This window comes from Mauremys mutica, chromosome 3 (assembly GCF_020497125.1).
Source record: "Mauremys mutica isolate MM-2020 ecotype Southern chromosome 3, ASM2049712v1, whole genome shotgun sequence".
NCBI lineage: Eukaryota > Metazoa > Chordata > Testudines > Geoemydidae > Mauremys > Mauremys mutica.
This window is the reverse complement of record NC_059074.1, coordinates 196,073,114-196,090,184: the sequence shown is the minus strand read 5'-3', so window position 1 is coordinate 196,090,184 and position 17,071 is coordinate 196,073,114. Positions and strand designations below refer to the sequence as shown.

The 17,071-nt window shown below is 41.1% G+C and overlaps 1 protein-coding gene across 8 annotated transcripts in view; it reads left to right on the top strand.

Annotated features, from left to right (window-relative positions):
- The window catches only part of EHBP1 (EH domain binding protein 1), a 321,897-nt gene that overhangs the window by 146,319 nt on the left and 158,507 nt on the right, over positions 1–17,071 (top strand). For all 8 annotated transcript variants that reach the window (XM_045008331.1, XM_045008332.1, XM_045008334.1 and 5 more), the window contains 2 exons: positions 5,877–5,999; positions 14,971–15,223. In XM_045008331.1, the coding sequence (XP_044864266.1) occupies positions 5,877–5,999; positions 14,971–15,223 (376 nt within the window). The remainder of the gene's footprint in view (positions 1–5,876; positions 6,000–14,970; positions 15,224–17,071) is intronic.

Sequence of the window (17,071 nt, the reverse complement as noted above, 5' to 3'; positions counted from 1 at the left end):
GGTCCTAAAAGAGCTACAGTAAATGTACTGAAAGGGGAAGGAAATGAAACTCCAGGGGAAACTAAGAACCAAAGGAGGAAAATACCTACAGTAGAAAAAGAGATGGGAAACGTGGAGTTAGACCAAAAGACACAGCTATTTTGAAAAAGTGAAAGAGGTAGTAGGGCACTATAAAAATCAGTCTTTTGAAAATAATTACATTTACAGAACCATTTAAAGCTAATTGAGAATAAGTGCTGTCAGCCACTTTGAACACTTGTTTTCTGCCTACATTTTCTCATACATTGCCTGGTTAGGATATTGCAAGACAAGGACCCTGGGCTGTTCTCACAGACTCAGAGTGGCCTTAGGCCACTTAACCTCTCTCTCTCTCTCTCTGTTTTCCCAACTGTAAAATGGGGATAATGACACTTAACTACCTTGCAGGTTGTTTTGTGGATTAATTTGTTAATGTTTGTAAGAGCTTTGAAGATGTAAAGTAACATACTGTACAAATAGTAGTAGTAAGTGTTGTTATCTTTCTTTTGACTCAAGGTCTAATCACTCAGAGAGCTGTCTCTTTCATTGTCTGGAGATTGAAAGATAGCTATACTGAAGGATGTATGTGTAGAATGAATTCTGAGGATTTTAATTGCGCAAACTGTTCCTTTTACAGTATGCTGTGAGCATTGGATTTGGGTCAACATGTGACTGTAATATAAATAAATAATTGTAATTTCATTATCATGGCAGCTGGCGTGACCCACTCAATAGATGATAGATGAGGGGAGTAGAGAGATTGATCTCGGTTCTACTCCTAGCTCTGCCCTGATCTGGTGCGTGACTTTGGGTGTGTCACTGAACTTGTGTGTGCTTCAGTTTCTTTGTCTATAGAATGAGGAAAGCACCTCTTGAAAGCGGTTTGGGGTCTGTGGGTTGAAAGCACAGTCTGAGAGTTGAATGTAATAAAAATTGTTGTTGTCACTGAATTGATCCTAAAGTTGAGGTTGCAACAGGCTTTCCGTTTTTAGCCTTGTGGGAGGGTCTGTGGGGATTAGAACCCGGATGTGTGGGACAGCTGATACCTCCATGCCACAGCCCAGCAGCTGCAGTAGGGCTTGTTTGTATTATCAGATGTAAATCCAGTTGGGACAAACCCCACAGGAAGTACCATCTCAGAAGGGCAGACTGACAGCTTCCCTCATGGCCCCTGATTGGCCCAGGCACCCTATTTAAGCCCAAGAGTAGTTCCAACAAGATGGTCTCCACTGCCAGTTGTAGTGGCAGACCTGCCTCTTGGCTCACTCTTGGGCCTGATTTACACTGGGGGCGGGGGGGATCGATCTAAGATACGCAACTTTGGCTACAAGAATAGCGTAGCTGAAGTTGACGTATCTTAGATCGAATTAAAATTACTTAGTTCACATCCTCATGGTGCTGGATCGACGGCAGTGGCTCCCTCCCGTCAACTTTGCTTCCACCTCTGGCGCTGCTGGAGTTCAGCAGTTGATGGGAGAGTGATCAGGGATCGATTTATCGTGTCTACACTACACACAATAAATCGATCCCCGATAGATCAATTGCTACCCACCGATCCGGTGGGTCGTGTAGATGTGCCCTTGGACTCCTGACCCTAGGTTCCTGACTCTGCCTTTGACTCCTGGTTCCTGACACCGTTCCTGGCCTCTGACCACCACTGCTCAAACCACTAGACCTGTCCATCACTGCTCTTGACCATAAGACGTGACCACCCAAGCTGCAATTGTGACACCCTATTGTCATTACATAGTAACTTTAAAAAAATCCATTAGCCTGAAAGAAAGTCTTTTACATTTAAAAAGAAAGTCCACTTAACCGCTCTGTGTTATGTGAACTTGAAAATAACATACATGTTCCTGTTTTTAATGTAAAATTACAAACTTTTTAGCTACTGGGTAATTTAAAGAGAGAGATTTTAAAATTGCAGAATTGTCATACTTAGGCCTCAGTGAGCACAAGTTTCTGTGACGTTCTTAAGACATTTGATTAATAATTAAGAAATTTAGTATAGCTATGCATGCTTTATTTTTTCACTTAATGGTTTTGAATAGGCACCCAGGCCCTGATGCAGCAGCTGATAGTATGCTGGCTGCTGCACCTGCACAGAGACCTATTGACTTCACTAGGGTTCCATATGGACTCAACATCTGGGCAGACTGCTGTCAGTTGTGGAGTCTTGAGCCCAAGTGTACTTCAAGCACAGATCTCTGAAGAATCACACATTGTAATACTGATCATCCCAATCTTCTGCCAGATGCCAAATTCTCCCTTAGGGCCAGATTCTGACAACTTTACTACTCTTTAGTAGCACCTAAGCACACACAAAGTCCCATTTACTTCAGTGGGTTACTTGTAGACCAAGATAATGTGAGTAAGTAGATAAAAAGATGTACAAAAGAGGATATAGGCCATAGATTCCTATGCTTCCTATTTCAACCCTCCATATATAATATAGACCATTTTATCCTGTAATTAGAGACAATGAAATGCATATAGGTGTTTACAGTGGCAGATGGGACCAGATGATTCAAACCACATCAAAGAATTCAATGTCGGCACCCTGTTTTAATTAGTCATTTGTTCATAGTTATGCTTTATAAGCTTATATTCTGCTTTTCATTTGAGTAAAGAAATACATCTGTCAGTCTATGTTTTGAGTCCAAAAGAAATCTCAAAAATGTAGCTACTACATTGTTCAGATTTCCAGCAAGTCTTTGTATGTTGAAGGAGCTTATGACTCCTAATCTGACTGATTTCAATTTTTAAGTCCTATACAACCGATTTTGGGGTCTTTTTCTTATATAGACTCGTATTACCCCCCACTCCCGTCCCGATTTTTCACATTTGCTGTTTGGTCACCCTATTTACAACCAGTCTCATAAAATGAAAGGTTCTTCTGATCCCAAAAGACCAGCCACACACCCAGGTCAATATATAACTTGGATCTTACCCAAAAATCACGCTGATGCCAATCCTTCAGTATCTAAAATCTAAAGGTTTATTCATAAAAAGAAAGAAAGGTGAGAGTTGAAGTTGGTTAAAGGAATCAAATACATACAGTAATGGCAAAGTTCTTGGTTCAGGCTTGTAGCAGTGATGGAATAAACTGCTGGCCTAGTAAGTCTCTGGTTGCTTCCAAGTCATTGGAAGGACTTCAGTCCCTTGGTTAGAATACTCCTCAGTCCAGAGATTTAGGCAGGACAGGGCAAAATGGAGGTGTTTCCAGGGCCATTTATATCCTCTGCCCTGTAGGTGGAAACCCATTGTTTCAAACAAAAACCTCAGTAGAGGTAGTGGAGAATCACAGGTGACCAGATAGTGTTTGGAGTCACATGGGCAAGTCACATGTTCATGCACCATTTTGCTCAGTCATTGCAGAAAGCCATTACCTATACTCCAGACAGGACGTTTATAGGACAGTCCACTCGGTGTAGATGGGCGTCTCCCATGGTCCATTGTGAGTTAAGAGTCCTTTTGATGGGCCACTCAATTAGAATAGTCCCTCCAAGATATGCTGGCTAACTACCTCCTGAGCGTTACCCCAGTAGCAAACATTTGAAATCCAGGTATAGAGCCAATATTCCTAACTTCAAATACAAAAATGATACATGCATACAAATAGCATAATCCTAACCAGCAAATCATAACCTTTTCATAGACATCTTACATGCCACATTTTGTACAAAATCTGTTGCAAATATATAATAGTGGTTGCAGCAATGATCTATATAATCATATTTTAACCAGATAACATCACAGCAACGCTGTGTTTGCTCAATTTTTACCTCTGTGTGAATGTGGCTTTTTTTTTAATGAGTTTGGAAAATAGAGATTTCTGTTTGAGCAACTTTAGTTTCCAGTGATAGTTTTACTTTTCCCAGACACAAACTAAAGTTGAGTACATATCAGTAACTTAAAGGTAAAACATTCCAAGGATCTCAAAAGTCTTATGTCCACCTTGTAATGACACTATGCAATTACCATACAATTCATAGTCCTATATTAGATTGAACTGATTTTTAAAGATGTATTCGATTTTTTTTTAAACTCCTGTTGTTTCTACCAGGTGGCATAAGTGCTGTAAATTTGGGAGGATACACTGTATCCTTCATATGTAATTACCGTAATTGGTTGAATCCCTGCTTTAAGTGCAAACTCAACTAAAGCTTAATTATGGAGTCACGAGTGGCGCTTCCATAATACTTTCCTCGCTGTTTTTAGTATTTGTTTCATTGTAAATTGGCGGCACATGAATTGCCATTGCTTTTCCTATTGTTTTATCATCGTGTCTTAATTTCCTCCAAGCTGAGTGAGCATCATTTTAAGCAGGTGCAGAAAGCCTAAAAGTAACAATACTCAGATTATTTTAACTCAAAAGGAACCTTAATGCAGTTATTTGGTTCTGTTTTAAAATGTTGGTTTCAGAGCTATTCCCGAAGGGCCAGATCCTGCCCTCTAATCGCATTGCCATCTATTCAATGAGGAAGGTATTACTAAGAATGGCAGAACTGGGCCCTAAATTACTGTAGCCTCTTTTATTCTGTAGTACGTTCGTGACCATGTTGTTTACAATTATTATAAAATTGGGTGTATCAGAGGTGGAAAATTGATGGAGATTTGGTTCTTAATGAGGCATAATCAAAGTATAGATGTCTGATATTGCTGTAGCCTCAATCTTTTTGTATTAAGCTAACTTTATACTATTAATTTCAAGTTTTACTTACCAACAGGGAAACTGTTAAAATAACTATATTTAGCATACCTAGTTTTTGGATTGATGCCTGTGTTCATTTTAAGTTTTTTTTTGTTAACCTTGAGATGGCTGGTCGTGGGCACCCATCAGAAATTGTTCAGTATGTGCCTTATTGTGTTTCTTTTTGTTAAAATAGCGCCAAAGTGTTTCATACAGGTGCATAAGTGTATTATATATCTCTGTAATGATTCATTCTGAATGTATTCTTTTCATTAACAATAAGTGTCCTCTTTTCCCCTGTTTCTCTAGTAATAGCATGCTTTCTACAGCTTTTTCTTTAAATAACCCTACCTTACATTTGTCTTGACTGGCTTCTGTTTACAGAAATTGTAAACCAGTTGAATGCTCTGAGCAGCTTAGATGAAGATCAAGATGACTGCATAAAGCAAGCAAATATGCCTTCAGCTAAATCAGCCAGTTCCTCTGAAGGTCTATGAGCTTTCCTCCTTTCTTTCTGTTTCTGATTGTCTGTATTTACTGTGACCTTTTGACTTCTGCTCGTATTCAGCTGTCACTTTTATCATTGTGCTTTCCATCCAGTGTGATTTTCAGTAATTTGTAGCACATCCAACAGGTAACAACACGATAGAGTCTCTCTCTTCAGCTACTGCATTGTCACATGATTGTGAATAGGAAAGAAAAACCACATCATTAAAACACAATTTGTGCAGTGAATAATGCTTAACCATTATAACTTGACTAAACGTTCCTTCTCGGACTTTACGTGAATGTTACATGTAAAGAAGAGAATTGACAGTGAACAAATACATGAATCATTCATATTTTGAAATCAAGTTGCTGTATTTAGCTTTCTAGATCCACTGCAAAATTTATTGAATCAGATTAGGTCCAGAAGGCCACTGTGGCGGTGTAGTGGGTTAGTACTCACCAATGAACACACATTTTATTTAATTCATTTCTTCTGGCTGGAAACGTTGGTGTGCTACAAAATACATTAGTTTAGTTCTGCGGTTGGTAATGTGCTCCAGTTCATTGTTCTCAGGGACCACTGGTGTGAATTTCTGAATTTGAAATGTGTTTTGTGAACAGTTGGTATCCAGAGTTGGCTGTGGCCATATTGAAACAATACTTCCTTTTTTTCCAGAGCTTATCAACAAGCTTAATTTTTTGGATGAAGAGGAGCAAGACTTAGCCAATTCCAGTTCGAATCCATTTGAAGATCCTGATGCAGCAGAATTAAACCCATTTGAAGATCCTGATGCAGAAGGTGGTGAATTCATTTCACACAATCATTATTTACAGACTCGTTAATGAAGCATAACTTTTTTCCCTAAGGTTACAAACTAAAATTGTTATTCTGGTAAAAACTAACATTATTACATGCACCCAGGCAGCAGTATCAGGAATCTTAATTGGCAATGGAAACTGAACATCTGCTTCTCCGATGATATGTCAAATTGAGGCTTATTCTCTTTTCGTCTAGTGGTTCCACTAAATAGTGACGGTCTAATGGTAGGGATAATACCAGAATTGTGACCAAAGAACATATTTGCAATCTTACAGTAGCTGCTGTACAGCTGGGCATATGCCTTTTTTTAATCACCCTATGACAACACTAGAATGCAATTAATTGTTCTGAGAAGTTGTTTTGAGTTGTTAGTGTGTGAAAATCGCCATATAAAGTCAGTGTATATAGAGTGCAACAAAACATAGTCACAAATACACCTCTACCTCGATATAATGCGACCCGATATAACACGAATTCAGATATAACATGGTAAAGCAATGCTCCGGGGGGGGGGGGGGGGCTGCGCACTCTGGTGGCTCAAAGCAAGTTCGATATAACGCGGTTTCACGTATAATGCGGTAAGATTTTTTGGCTCCCAAGGACAGTGTTATATCGAGGTAGAGGTGTATATAAAATATGTGAATGAAAATAGTGCTTCCAAAAGGTGCCAGATTGACAAATCTGGAGTCTGAAGCCTTCCACATAGGCACAAAGAGGAGTGTCAGGGAAAATTTCCCCATGCTCCCTGTCATGGATCCACAGGTCTGATGCTCTTGAGCAGCTCTGGAACAGTCCCTCGGAGGAACCCCTTCGGTGTGCCAGACCCACTTTAGGGTCACACTCCCACTAGGGAAAGCCACTTGGCTTTACCGCCTCCTTAGACTGAACCTCGGAGCCTTCAGCACCCTGGCTTCACACTGGGAGCTCCCTTCAGTGAGTCCACCTGAGTTGGACACCTGAGAGAGACTTGTACACCCAAAGGGAGCAGTGCACCCCCTCCTTCCTTAAACTGGAGTGACTCTCAGCCAGCGTTGTAAAAGCAGAAGGGTTTATTAGGTGCCCGGAACACAGCATAGAAAGTCCTTGGTTAACACAGAGAACAGAAAGTGACAGCACAGTCCTTGGTCAGTCCCAGAGCACAGAGCTCTCTGACCCCTCTTCAGTCCCAGTCCAGGAGCGTCTCCTGCTTGCAGCATCCCACACTTAACAACCCCACAAGGCCACTCCTCGGGCCTTCGTTCCTGTTCCCAGGCAAACATTGTCACCTTGCCCTGCTCCTTTGTTCTCCAGTTGGTCATACCTGGCTGGCTTCCTGCAGAGGGCTGGCCGTCCATGGTCATTAGTTGGTATGTACCAAATGTCCGGGCAGCTGGAGTGGCCATTGCCTTCTTGGGCTTTCCATGGGTGTGGGGACCCAGTTCCCAGACAGCCAGGCATCAGTCACCCCTGTATCTCTGGGTCTCTGCAAAGAGTAAACAACCTTTTCCCACCATCTAGTTAACCAGGCACCACATAGGGAAAACAGAGGCGCACACAATATTGATACAAAATACTACGAAAAATTCCCATTCCGTCACACTCTCTCATCAGTGTACCTCAATTCTGACCTGAGAACCATCTCTTAGGGTAAGAAGATTGTTCAGCTGCCATGCCCACTCAGCCCTTGAGGTCTCTGATGGGTGCCAGTTAGCGGAGTGGTAACTAGGGAGTGGATTGAAACCTACCAAACTTATTTCACACAGGCCACTGATCAGCTTTGATATAGTGACAGTTGTTGATCATTATCAGCCTGAGCTAGGCTTGGCAGCATAAAAGTGAAAGGCAGTTACCAATCCACTGAACTACCCAGGCCATGTTCCCCTCTTTATGTTTCTGATAGAAGTTTAAAATGCTGTTGTCTGGTTGTTATTGGTAATAAAAATAACAAACGTATTTTCATAAGACATTAGGTGAATGAGTAGACGAAAAGACCCCATGACCAATCCTGAGTGCTCTCCTCTGTTTTGTACGGTTTCCAAATGCTTCTTTCTTCCCTTATCTCTCTAGCCTCTTTGTTTAAAGGCCCTTACTCATTGACATTTCACGCTTCATTTGGCCTTTTATAAACATGTATGTGTTTTGTAACCTTTTCATGAAGTAATCTTACCTAACCTCTTTTTTGCTGCCAATTTTATCATTTTCAGATCTCGTTCTTTAGGTTTAGGAAGCCTACTTGCTTCTAACATTTTGCAAATGTGTAGTGTTTATTTGCATCAGTTTTTACAATTCCTTTTATCACTATAAAATCCAGCTGGGTTATTAAAATTACTTTCCCATTGAAATAGGACCATCTCCTACCTCTTTTTAAAATGTATCCCTCTGAGGCCTTGAAGTTTTGATAAATCTTTCTGGCATGTTCAAGCAATTATGCCCTTTATTGATTTATAATTATGTCATTGTTCCTGGCACTACAGGGCAATAACACTTTATTTTATTCTTTTTCTTATACTTCCCTCATCACCATAGCATCTGAGCACCTTTCAGTCATGCATTGAGTAACGCAGTCACATGTGATTCATTCTGTCTTTCCTCCATCCCCCTGCTGGGGAGAACTGTGCATGCAGTATAGTGTTTTGGTATTTTTAAAAAATGTGTGTGCTGCTGTGTGTGTGTTAGAGAACACTTGTGCAGTTTGCACTGGGAAATGAAGGTGGTCAGATTTGTGATGGTTCTTAGTTCCTGTGGGAACTTAGCATCTGATTCTGCAGATACTTACCTGCCAGGCTTAATGCATACTTCTATGAGAAGTTCCTGTCAGTGGAACCAGGCCAGGTACAGTTGGCAGGAGCTGGTGCAAAAGCGGGCAGTGTGTCAATTGTAAATAAGACATCAGTCTGTTCTTTTGTCTCTCCTACCTTTGCAGGTTTATTACTTGGCTACTCAAAATTATTGTGCATTTGACCCTTCGTGTGCCAACTTGCAGCTTAGTAGCAGATCAAATTTATTATTACCATTTAAAAACTACGAATAGGAGCCTAAATTTTCAAAATGATTATGGGTGTCTGTTTTTGAATCCCCAACTGGAAATAACCCAAAGTGGCTTGATTTTCAAGGGCAGATGCTCACCATTTCTGACACCCTTTAAGATGTCCCAAGTTGAGTCCCCAGAAATTGAGACACAAGATCACTAGTCACTTTGGCAAATTAAGACACCTGTCCTTACCTAGAAAGTACGCAGCTTTCAGAATTAGGTATTGAGTTGTTACACCATAATATAATTTGATCTGGGTTGACATTGTTTTCTAAAGACTGAAATGTTTTACGAAGGCTTTGACAAATGGCCACAGAATGTTTTACATTTACTGGCCAATCTTGAAGGGCTTAAGAGACCCATAGTGCATACAGATGCAGGGTTCAGGAAGGTCTGGAACTCCAGAGCGGAGCCAATGTCGACCTTTCTCAGACCTCTGTGGTTTGCCTGTGCTGTGACTTGTCCCTGTGTTGCAAGGTCCCTTTCTTTGCACCATGCAATGGGGTGGGAGGCTGAGAGGAGTGTCACTGGTTTGAGGCAGGGCAGATTTTTTTTAAAGCAGGAAGAATGACAGTAGCTCTATGTTACACAGGCTGGCCAATGAGCTGGGAGGCTCTCCACCCACTTGAAGGGTGGGGACCCTCAATGCCTCCATGAAGGTGGGAGGAATCCAGGATTGTTAGTATGGGAGAGAGGGAGAAGGAGAGAAATAAGAGCCAAGTTTCATTAGGCGCCTGCCACTGTCTGGAAAATCCTATACTTGTCTGCAGAGTCCAGGAGACCTAAAAATGATTTTGACAAAGTTCCCTCCATTTTAGCATATGTGTGAAATAAATTAAATCCTTTAACTAATTGAATGGTGGAGGTTCTTCTCAGCCTGGCATTTTAGGGTGCTCTGCATATTGGACTACATCCTGTGGTCCACATTCAGGCGACTAATGGCAGTGAGAATTTGGCCTTAATGTTGAAGCTGAAAAGACTTGCAGAAACTATTGGTATTTTCCATTAAATTCTATGAAGTGAAAAACAACACATTACTGTGCTTTAGATATTCCCCCCCGCCATGTACCCCATTACACCACTGCTTAGACAAGCCCTATGATAATTACAAGGTTGCCCAGTGCTGTGAGGAGATTGAATCTGGGGCAGATGGGCAAGAGAGGCAGGTGGTGCTGCCAGCATGCACATAGGTGTCTGTTTTGCTTTCTAAGCTACGGACCCTAAATACTGTATTCCAGTTGACTAAAAAAGATTGCCTTATTTTGAAAAGACTGTCCTGTGTTGCTGCAAACATCCGCTGAGGGGATTCTCTCATGAGGGGGTAAGTCTCCAACAGGAGTCAAATCTCTTGAACCTGCAGAAGGAGCCAGGGTGAGAAACAGAGGTGCTGAAGCCAGGGACCCTGTCTTCTGGCAGTGAGGCAGCAAGCCTCAGTGTCTAACACTAAATGAGTACAGTTCCAGAGAGACTGTGAAAATCAGAGGTGTGGTACAGTGTGGAACCATGACATACACACAGGGGTCTACTCTTTTGGACTCAGTTGCAGGGTTGGTTCTTGTGCACTCCCATGAGAAAATATTTTAAGAGCTAAAAATAATTTAAAAATAGAAGAGGCTTTGGTTAAAAATTAGGCAAAGGTTCAACATAAATAATACAACTTGAACTAATAAGTAAGGCTACGATTTAGTCACGGGTATTTTAGTAAAAGTCACAGACAAGTCACAGGCAATAACCAAAAACCAGTGACCTGTCCCTGACTTTTACTAAAAATACCCCTAACTAAATCTTACCACTGCTGCTCCTGGGGGAGGGGGGGCACCACTACTGCTGCTCCCCCGGGGTGGGCAGCCCAGGGTCCCACCGCCACTGCTGCTTCTCCGAGCGGTGACCACCCTGGGCTCCACCACCGCTGCTGCTCCTCTGGCGGGGGGCAGCCCAGGGTCCCACCGCCACTGCTGCTTCTCTGAGCGGTGGCAGGCCCTAGGCTCCACCGCCGCGGCTGCTCCTCCGGGCAGGGGCGGCCTGGGGCGCCGCTGCTGCTCCCAGGCCGCTGCTCTGGGGCAGTGCCCAGGACCAGTTTTCTGGGGCCACCGGAGCAGCAGCCAGTGTGGCACCAGCTGCTTGGGCGGGCAGCCCTGGGGTCAGCTGCTGCAGAATCTGTGATTTCCGTGAGCTCCATGAAAGATTTGCAGCCTTACTAATAAGGCATATGTCTATCACCCTTGCTGTTTTCCTTGCATGTTGCAGCCCATTACTCTCGTTCCTCTTATATGTTTGTCTTTTGAGGCCAGGTCCCATAAGCATGTCTGTGTCTGTGGTTCAGTAAATCAAATAAATACGTGAGTAGCTTTAAGCATCCGAGTCACTGATTTCAGTGGTACTACTCGCATCCTTAAAACTACGTACAGACTTAACACTTTTTTGGATTGGGGCCATAAGGCTGTACCCTCTTTGGAGTGGGTACCTCTTTTCATATGTGTTCCGACCACGACCCTGATCCTGTCTCAGCATTTGGGTGCTACCGCAATATAAATAATATCATTAAACGTCTTTTTTAACATAGAAGAAATGAAAATTTATATTTAAAAAATTAGGGCTCTGACACAAGCTTGCAAAAGCCAGGAAAATCAAATCTACGGCTGACAATACACTGAGTTGCAACATATGAGCGATTTCACATACTGCATTGTTAAAAGACTCTTGCTTGACCTAGGTACAATACTTTGTTGTTTTGAAATACAGTTTCAGCAGTAGCTCTGGATTCCTTTGCTTTTGTCAATTTACCTTTAGCATTATGATAATGTGCCTTTCTCTATTTGAATCCAGTTAGACAGAACTATTTAAAAACTATTTAAAAAATGTCTTCTAAGCCAAAACTTTGTTACTGCACATTACTAACGGGAGACTTAACCAGTTTACATAGCACACTTCCTTTTTAGCTTTATGTAGGATTAGTAACATCCGTACATCCCTGATTTATTTTTTTTACTGTAATTACATTAAACTCTAAGATTTTGATTAATTAGTTAATGTTTGTAAAGTGCTTTGAAAATGTAGAGGACTATATAAGTGCTAAGTATTGTCACTAGTGCTTGATTGTTTAGAAGTCTAAAAATAACTTTGTTTCAAGCACCCCTTTTTTTGTGTCTCATCCATTTTTTTAACCCAGGGCATCAATTATCTTTATTCAATTCTCATTTTAAACACCAGCCTTTAATTTGGAGCAATGTAAATGCTTTCTGAAAATGTAAAGATAACTAAATCTACTAACTACTGAATACAGTAGAGCTAAATTTAACTACTGTATATGTTACTTCCTTTTGTGTTAGATTGCATTGGTTTTACTCAAGGGAAAATAGATCGCAGATCACATGAGATTTTTTACAGGATTTTGGTATGTAAAGTGCCTGAATAATCATTGGTAGTTGGAAACACTCCATAATTGAGGTATAGAATATAGTAATAAATGTCATATATATTCACCAGAACCTGCGGCGCAATTTGGTAAAGTCCATTTTTTGTGCTGTTGATCTCGTCCTTAATCATACAAGTGTGCTTATCTTCCCTGTACCCATCTTCAGTTTAAATAAGGCTGGTACAGTTATGATCTGTAGGTCTCATTCCTTTATTGTGGGAAATACATAGTTAATCCCTTTTTATTCTTACCTCTTGTGACAGTAGCAGTATTTCAGAGTGGACAAATGAGCTCTCTCTTCTGAGACAGACAGCAGTAAAGGGCCTGTAACAAAGTATGCTCTTATAACTCTTGGAATTCAGATGTGAAAGTTTCACTGGCTCAAGGAACAGGAGTCCTGAGATTCTTCCTAAAATGAGATCTCTCAAGCTCCTTACGTGTAGCTCTCATGGTGGTTAAGTCCATAAATGGCTATTAGGCAGGATGGGTAAGGAATGGTGTCCCTAGCCTCTGTTTGTCAGAGGATGGAGATGGATGGCAGGAGAGAGATCACTTGATCATTGCCTGTTAGGTTCACTCCCTCTGGGGCACCTGGCATTGGCCACTGTCGGTAGACAGATACTGGGCTCGATGGACCTTTTGGTCTGACCCGGTACGGCCGTTCTTATGTTCAAGTAGGATGAACCGGGGCTGAGACTGGGGTCCCATTGCACTTGCCACTATAGAAATGTACAGGACCCAGTCCTTGCCCAAACACTTTATAATCTAATTTAAGACAAGTCACAAGTGAGTGTGACTAAAAATAGGAGCAAAGTGGAAATGAGACTAAAGTTAAACAGTAATACATTCCTGTGGTCGTAGGCTTGCTGTGTGCACAACTTGATGGTTCATCCTGGTAACCTCAGAAAATTCAGGTCTTATCTACGGTGCGGATTTAACTTGACTCCAGCCATCAGCGTGCAAATCCCCAACATAAATTGGGTAAATCTCTGTAAGCCACAGTTTACACCAGTGCAGTTTACACTGGTTTCAAGTGGGAATAAGCTCCAAGAAGCTCCAAGTAGCAGCTTTGCTTGTCTATACTGGCTTGTCATCAGTGGCTGTACTGGGGCAAATCCCAAGTGTGGACAAGGCCCTTTTGGGGATCTTTGGGCTCTAGTGCCATATAAATAATCTATTATGTTCAACTCAATCATTTCAAAGCTCAAAAAATAAAGGGCACTTCTCATCATGAATAAACTGTGAACCGTTATTGCAAATAAAATTTTTAGTTAAAACTGCTAGTAAAGATCGTATTTGCATGGGGTTAGTACTCACTTTCTTGCAATAATGCCATCTTGTCAGAGCAGGTAGTAAGATGAACTCCTGACCATTTATGATTGCAAGAATAGTGGGGTTAGTCCTGACACATTTCAGTGTGGTTAACATTCTCTGTCTATATATGTTTTTATATTGTTCCAGTCACAAAGATATCTGCCAACAATCTCCCTGTCATTTCTGGTGCTGGAAAGAATTGTATAGAGTAGCTGGCTATAAATCCCAAACTATGTATTATTAATCTGATTGTGTATCTCTTTAAGGATAATTTAAATTTGTTGTAATAGAGTGTATTTACTATTGTTATCAAAATCCTATGGCAGCAGTTCTGATATGTACACTATATGTGTATGATTTGTCATTAACTTGCCTAATAAATGATTTTCCGGTGTTACTAGATCACATGTTTTAAATAAGACATGGAGGGGTCCCAATCCCTGCCACCATCATTAAGGGCTTACAAAATGTCATTTCATTAAGGAAATCTTTATACATTATAAGAGTACAAAGAAGCATTTAAAGCATTATTGTTGGGACCTGAATAACCTAATTGGGAAAATCCGTTAAAAGAAAATCACATCTATTGAGATCCTGTTTACATGAGTGAATGAGGGACAAATGACTAATGTGGCTGAAAGAAGTTTTGGATGAGTGGGAAGCTTCTCAAAGGGTGTGTCTACACTGCAGTTAGACACCCATGACTGGCCTGTGCCAGCTGACTCCAGCTAGGGCTAAGGGGCTGTTTTATTGCAATATAGATGTTCGGACTCCGGCTGTGGCTCAAGCTCTGGGGACCCTCCCACCTTGCAAGATCCTAGATCCTGGGCTCCAGCAGAAGCCCAAACATCTACACTGCCATTAAACAGCCCCTTAGCCTGAGCCCTGTGAGCCCGAGTCAGCTGCCATGGGCCAGGTGCAAGTTTTTAATTGCAGTGTAGACATACCCAAAGTATTAATATCCTCCTTCCCCGCCCCTCAGGGGACATTACCTTTCACAGCTTATTTTTGGCTAAACAAGGTCACACTGTAAATAAAGCATCAACATTCACTACAAGGCAGAGATCTTAGATTCGAAGTTTCAGTTCAGAGCAAGGTATTACAAGGCAAACTTTTATTCATAAGCCCCTGAAAATACTGTATAAAGATGTGCTAAAATAGTTTTGAATTTATTCTATATTAAATAATCTTTTTCAAAATGCTTTTTATAGACCACAATACTGAAACAGCTTCATCTTCAAAACCAGAAGACTCTTACTATAGCGATAATTATAATCCCTTTAAAGAGGAAGGTGCTCCAGAGTACTTGAACCCATTTGATGAGCCAGATCCTGAACCTGAAATGTTTGTAACTGTCAAAGATTTTCCTCCACAACCTGCAAAAAGGAAAAATGTAAGACCGGTGGACATGAGTAAATACCTCTATGCAGATACTTCTAAAACTGAAGAGGAAGAGTTAGATGAGTAAGTATAATATTTGTAATCTTTCATCTTGAAGCAATCTTAAAGTATGAGTGGGATTGTTGTAATAATCTCAAAGTATAAATGGATTTAACCACAGTGGTTCTTGCCCACATACACAGGACAGAATTCATCAATCTCCCAAGCATGTTGACAGGATCTTTGGGGGCGTTTTTCTGCATGTACCTTAGGAAAGATTTTGCCTTTCTCAGCAACACTGAGTAATTTCAAGTGAGGTAGAGAGGGAGGATTGATGGGCCTTGGGCCTTCCTGTCTTTTCGCTATTGTTTTTTTCTTAAAACAAAATATGTTTACTCTTAATGAAAGTGAGAGTTCTTGGGATGAGTGCACTTTGGGTGAACTGATAGATCTGGGAATCTGTATAGCAAATGTTGAATCATTGGGAACCCCATAGAGACAGCAACTACTTGAAAGGATGAAAGAGAAACACCCTGTTCACTTCCTTGGAATTTGTTTTTAATAATTCTTCATCACTGACCATTCTAAAATCAAGGTTGGATGGTTTTTATCTAAAAGATCTGCTCTAGGAATTATTTTGGGGGATGTGGCTCTGGCCTGTGATATACAGGAGGTCAGACTAGATGACCCCAATGGTCCCTTCTGGCCTTAGAGTCGAAGAACTCTATCTAAATTTTTATAAAACATTGTTTGGCTGTCTTATAGTCTAATAATGAAGCAGAATAGGGTGTGAGTGCATTTTGCAATAACCAGGCAATTCAGGATGATTGAAAGCACAAACGTAAGGTGTGCTTGTGTCTTTAATCACCTTAAGAGTATGGTTATTACTCAGCAACCGCACTACCCATGCAAGGATTTATGGTGATTATACATGAGCAATTTTACAGACTACAACTGTAATTAACTTTTAATTGTAAAGACCTCGATGAGATTTATTATGGCATGACACTTGCATGGCTCTTATATTTAATAGTAACAGGTGTCATGTTTTCATCCTCATGTTTGCTCTGTTTATAGCTGTATTCTAGGAAACTGAAGAAGTTCCATGCACGCTGATAGAAATGTGTATAGGACCCCGGGGTTCATTTTCTCTTAAGTTCTGTGAATTTTTGTGTTTTAGTTTTGTTGGGTTTTTGTTGTGCTTTGTTTTTGTTCTGCTGTGAAAAATTGGCATTAGGGAATGCTTTCTCTGCCAGCTCCATTCAGTGTTGGGGGGGAGGGGGGAAGAGTTGGTTTTCTGAACAAACGGCACTGGCTGCTGTATCTTCCCGGACCAAGAGTATGATTGCGCTGTTGACAGTGACACTAGACATTCCTGATCACTCACTGATCGGGGGGCGTCTGAAGGGGGAAATATTTAATATACATCTACAAAGGGATGGGGACGGAGAACAGCAAAGACCGAGGAAGAGAAGAAGAGAGAAAAGAGACAAAGGTGACAATGGAGTGGCAAGTGAAGGATTTTTTCTTTATTTTACTTACACCCACATCCCGATCGTAAACAAATCTGTGCCAAACAGGCCACTGCAGTGTTTTAAAAGGCAGGCTTGTTCTTCCTTCCTGTCTTTGAGATTGTGGATTTCAGTAGCTCTTTGTTACAGCAGCTTTTGCTTTGTTTTAATTTTGTATTTTTCAAGTCTCTTGGGGGGATTTACAGTCCCTATTTGCTTTATTTTCTTAATGGAAGGTAAAAACGACCCCCCCCAAGGATAAATGTTACCCAAACTTAAGCTGGCCTGTATTTTCATTATTAAAATGGAGGGTGAAGCAGTTAAATAGCATAGTAAATTAGACTTTTACATCATAGTCACCACTGGAGACTCTTCCTACTTCTTCACAGGTTCCTAAGGAGGTAAAGCCTTGGAAAAGTTG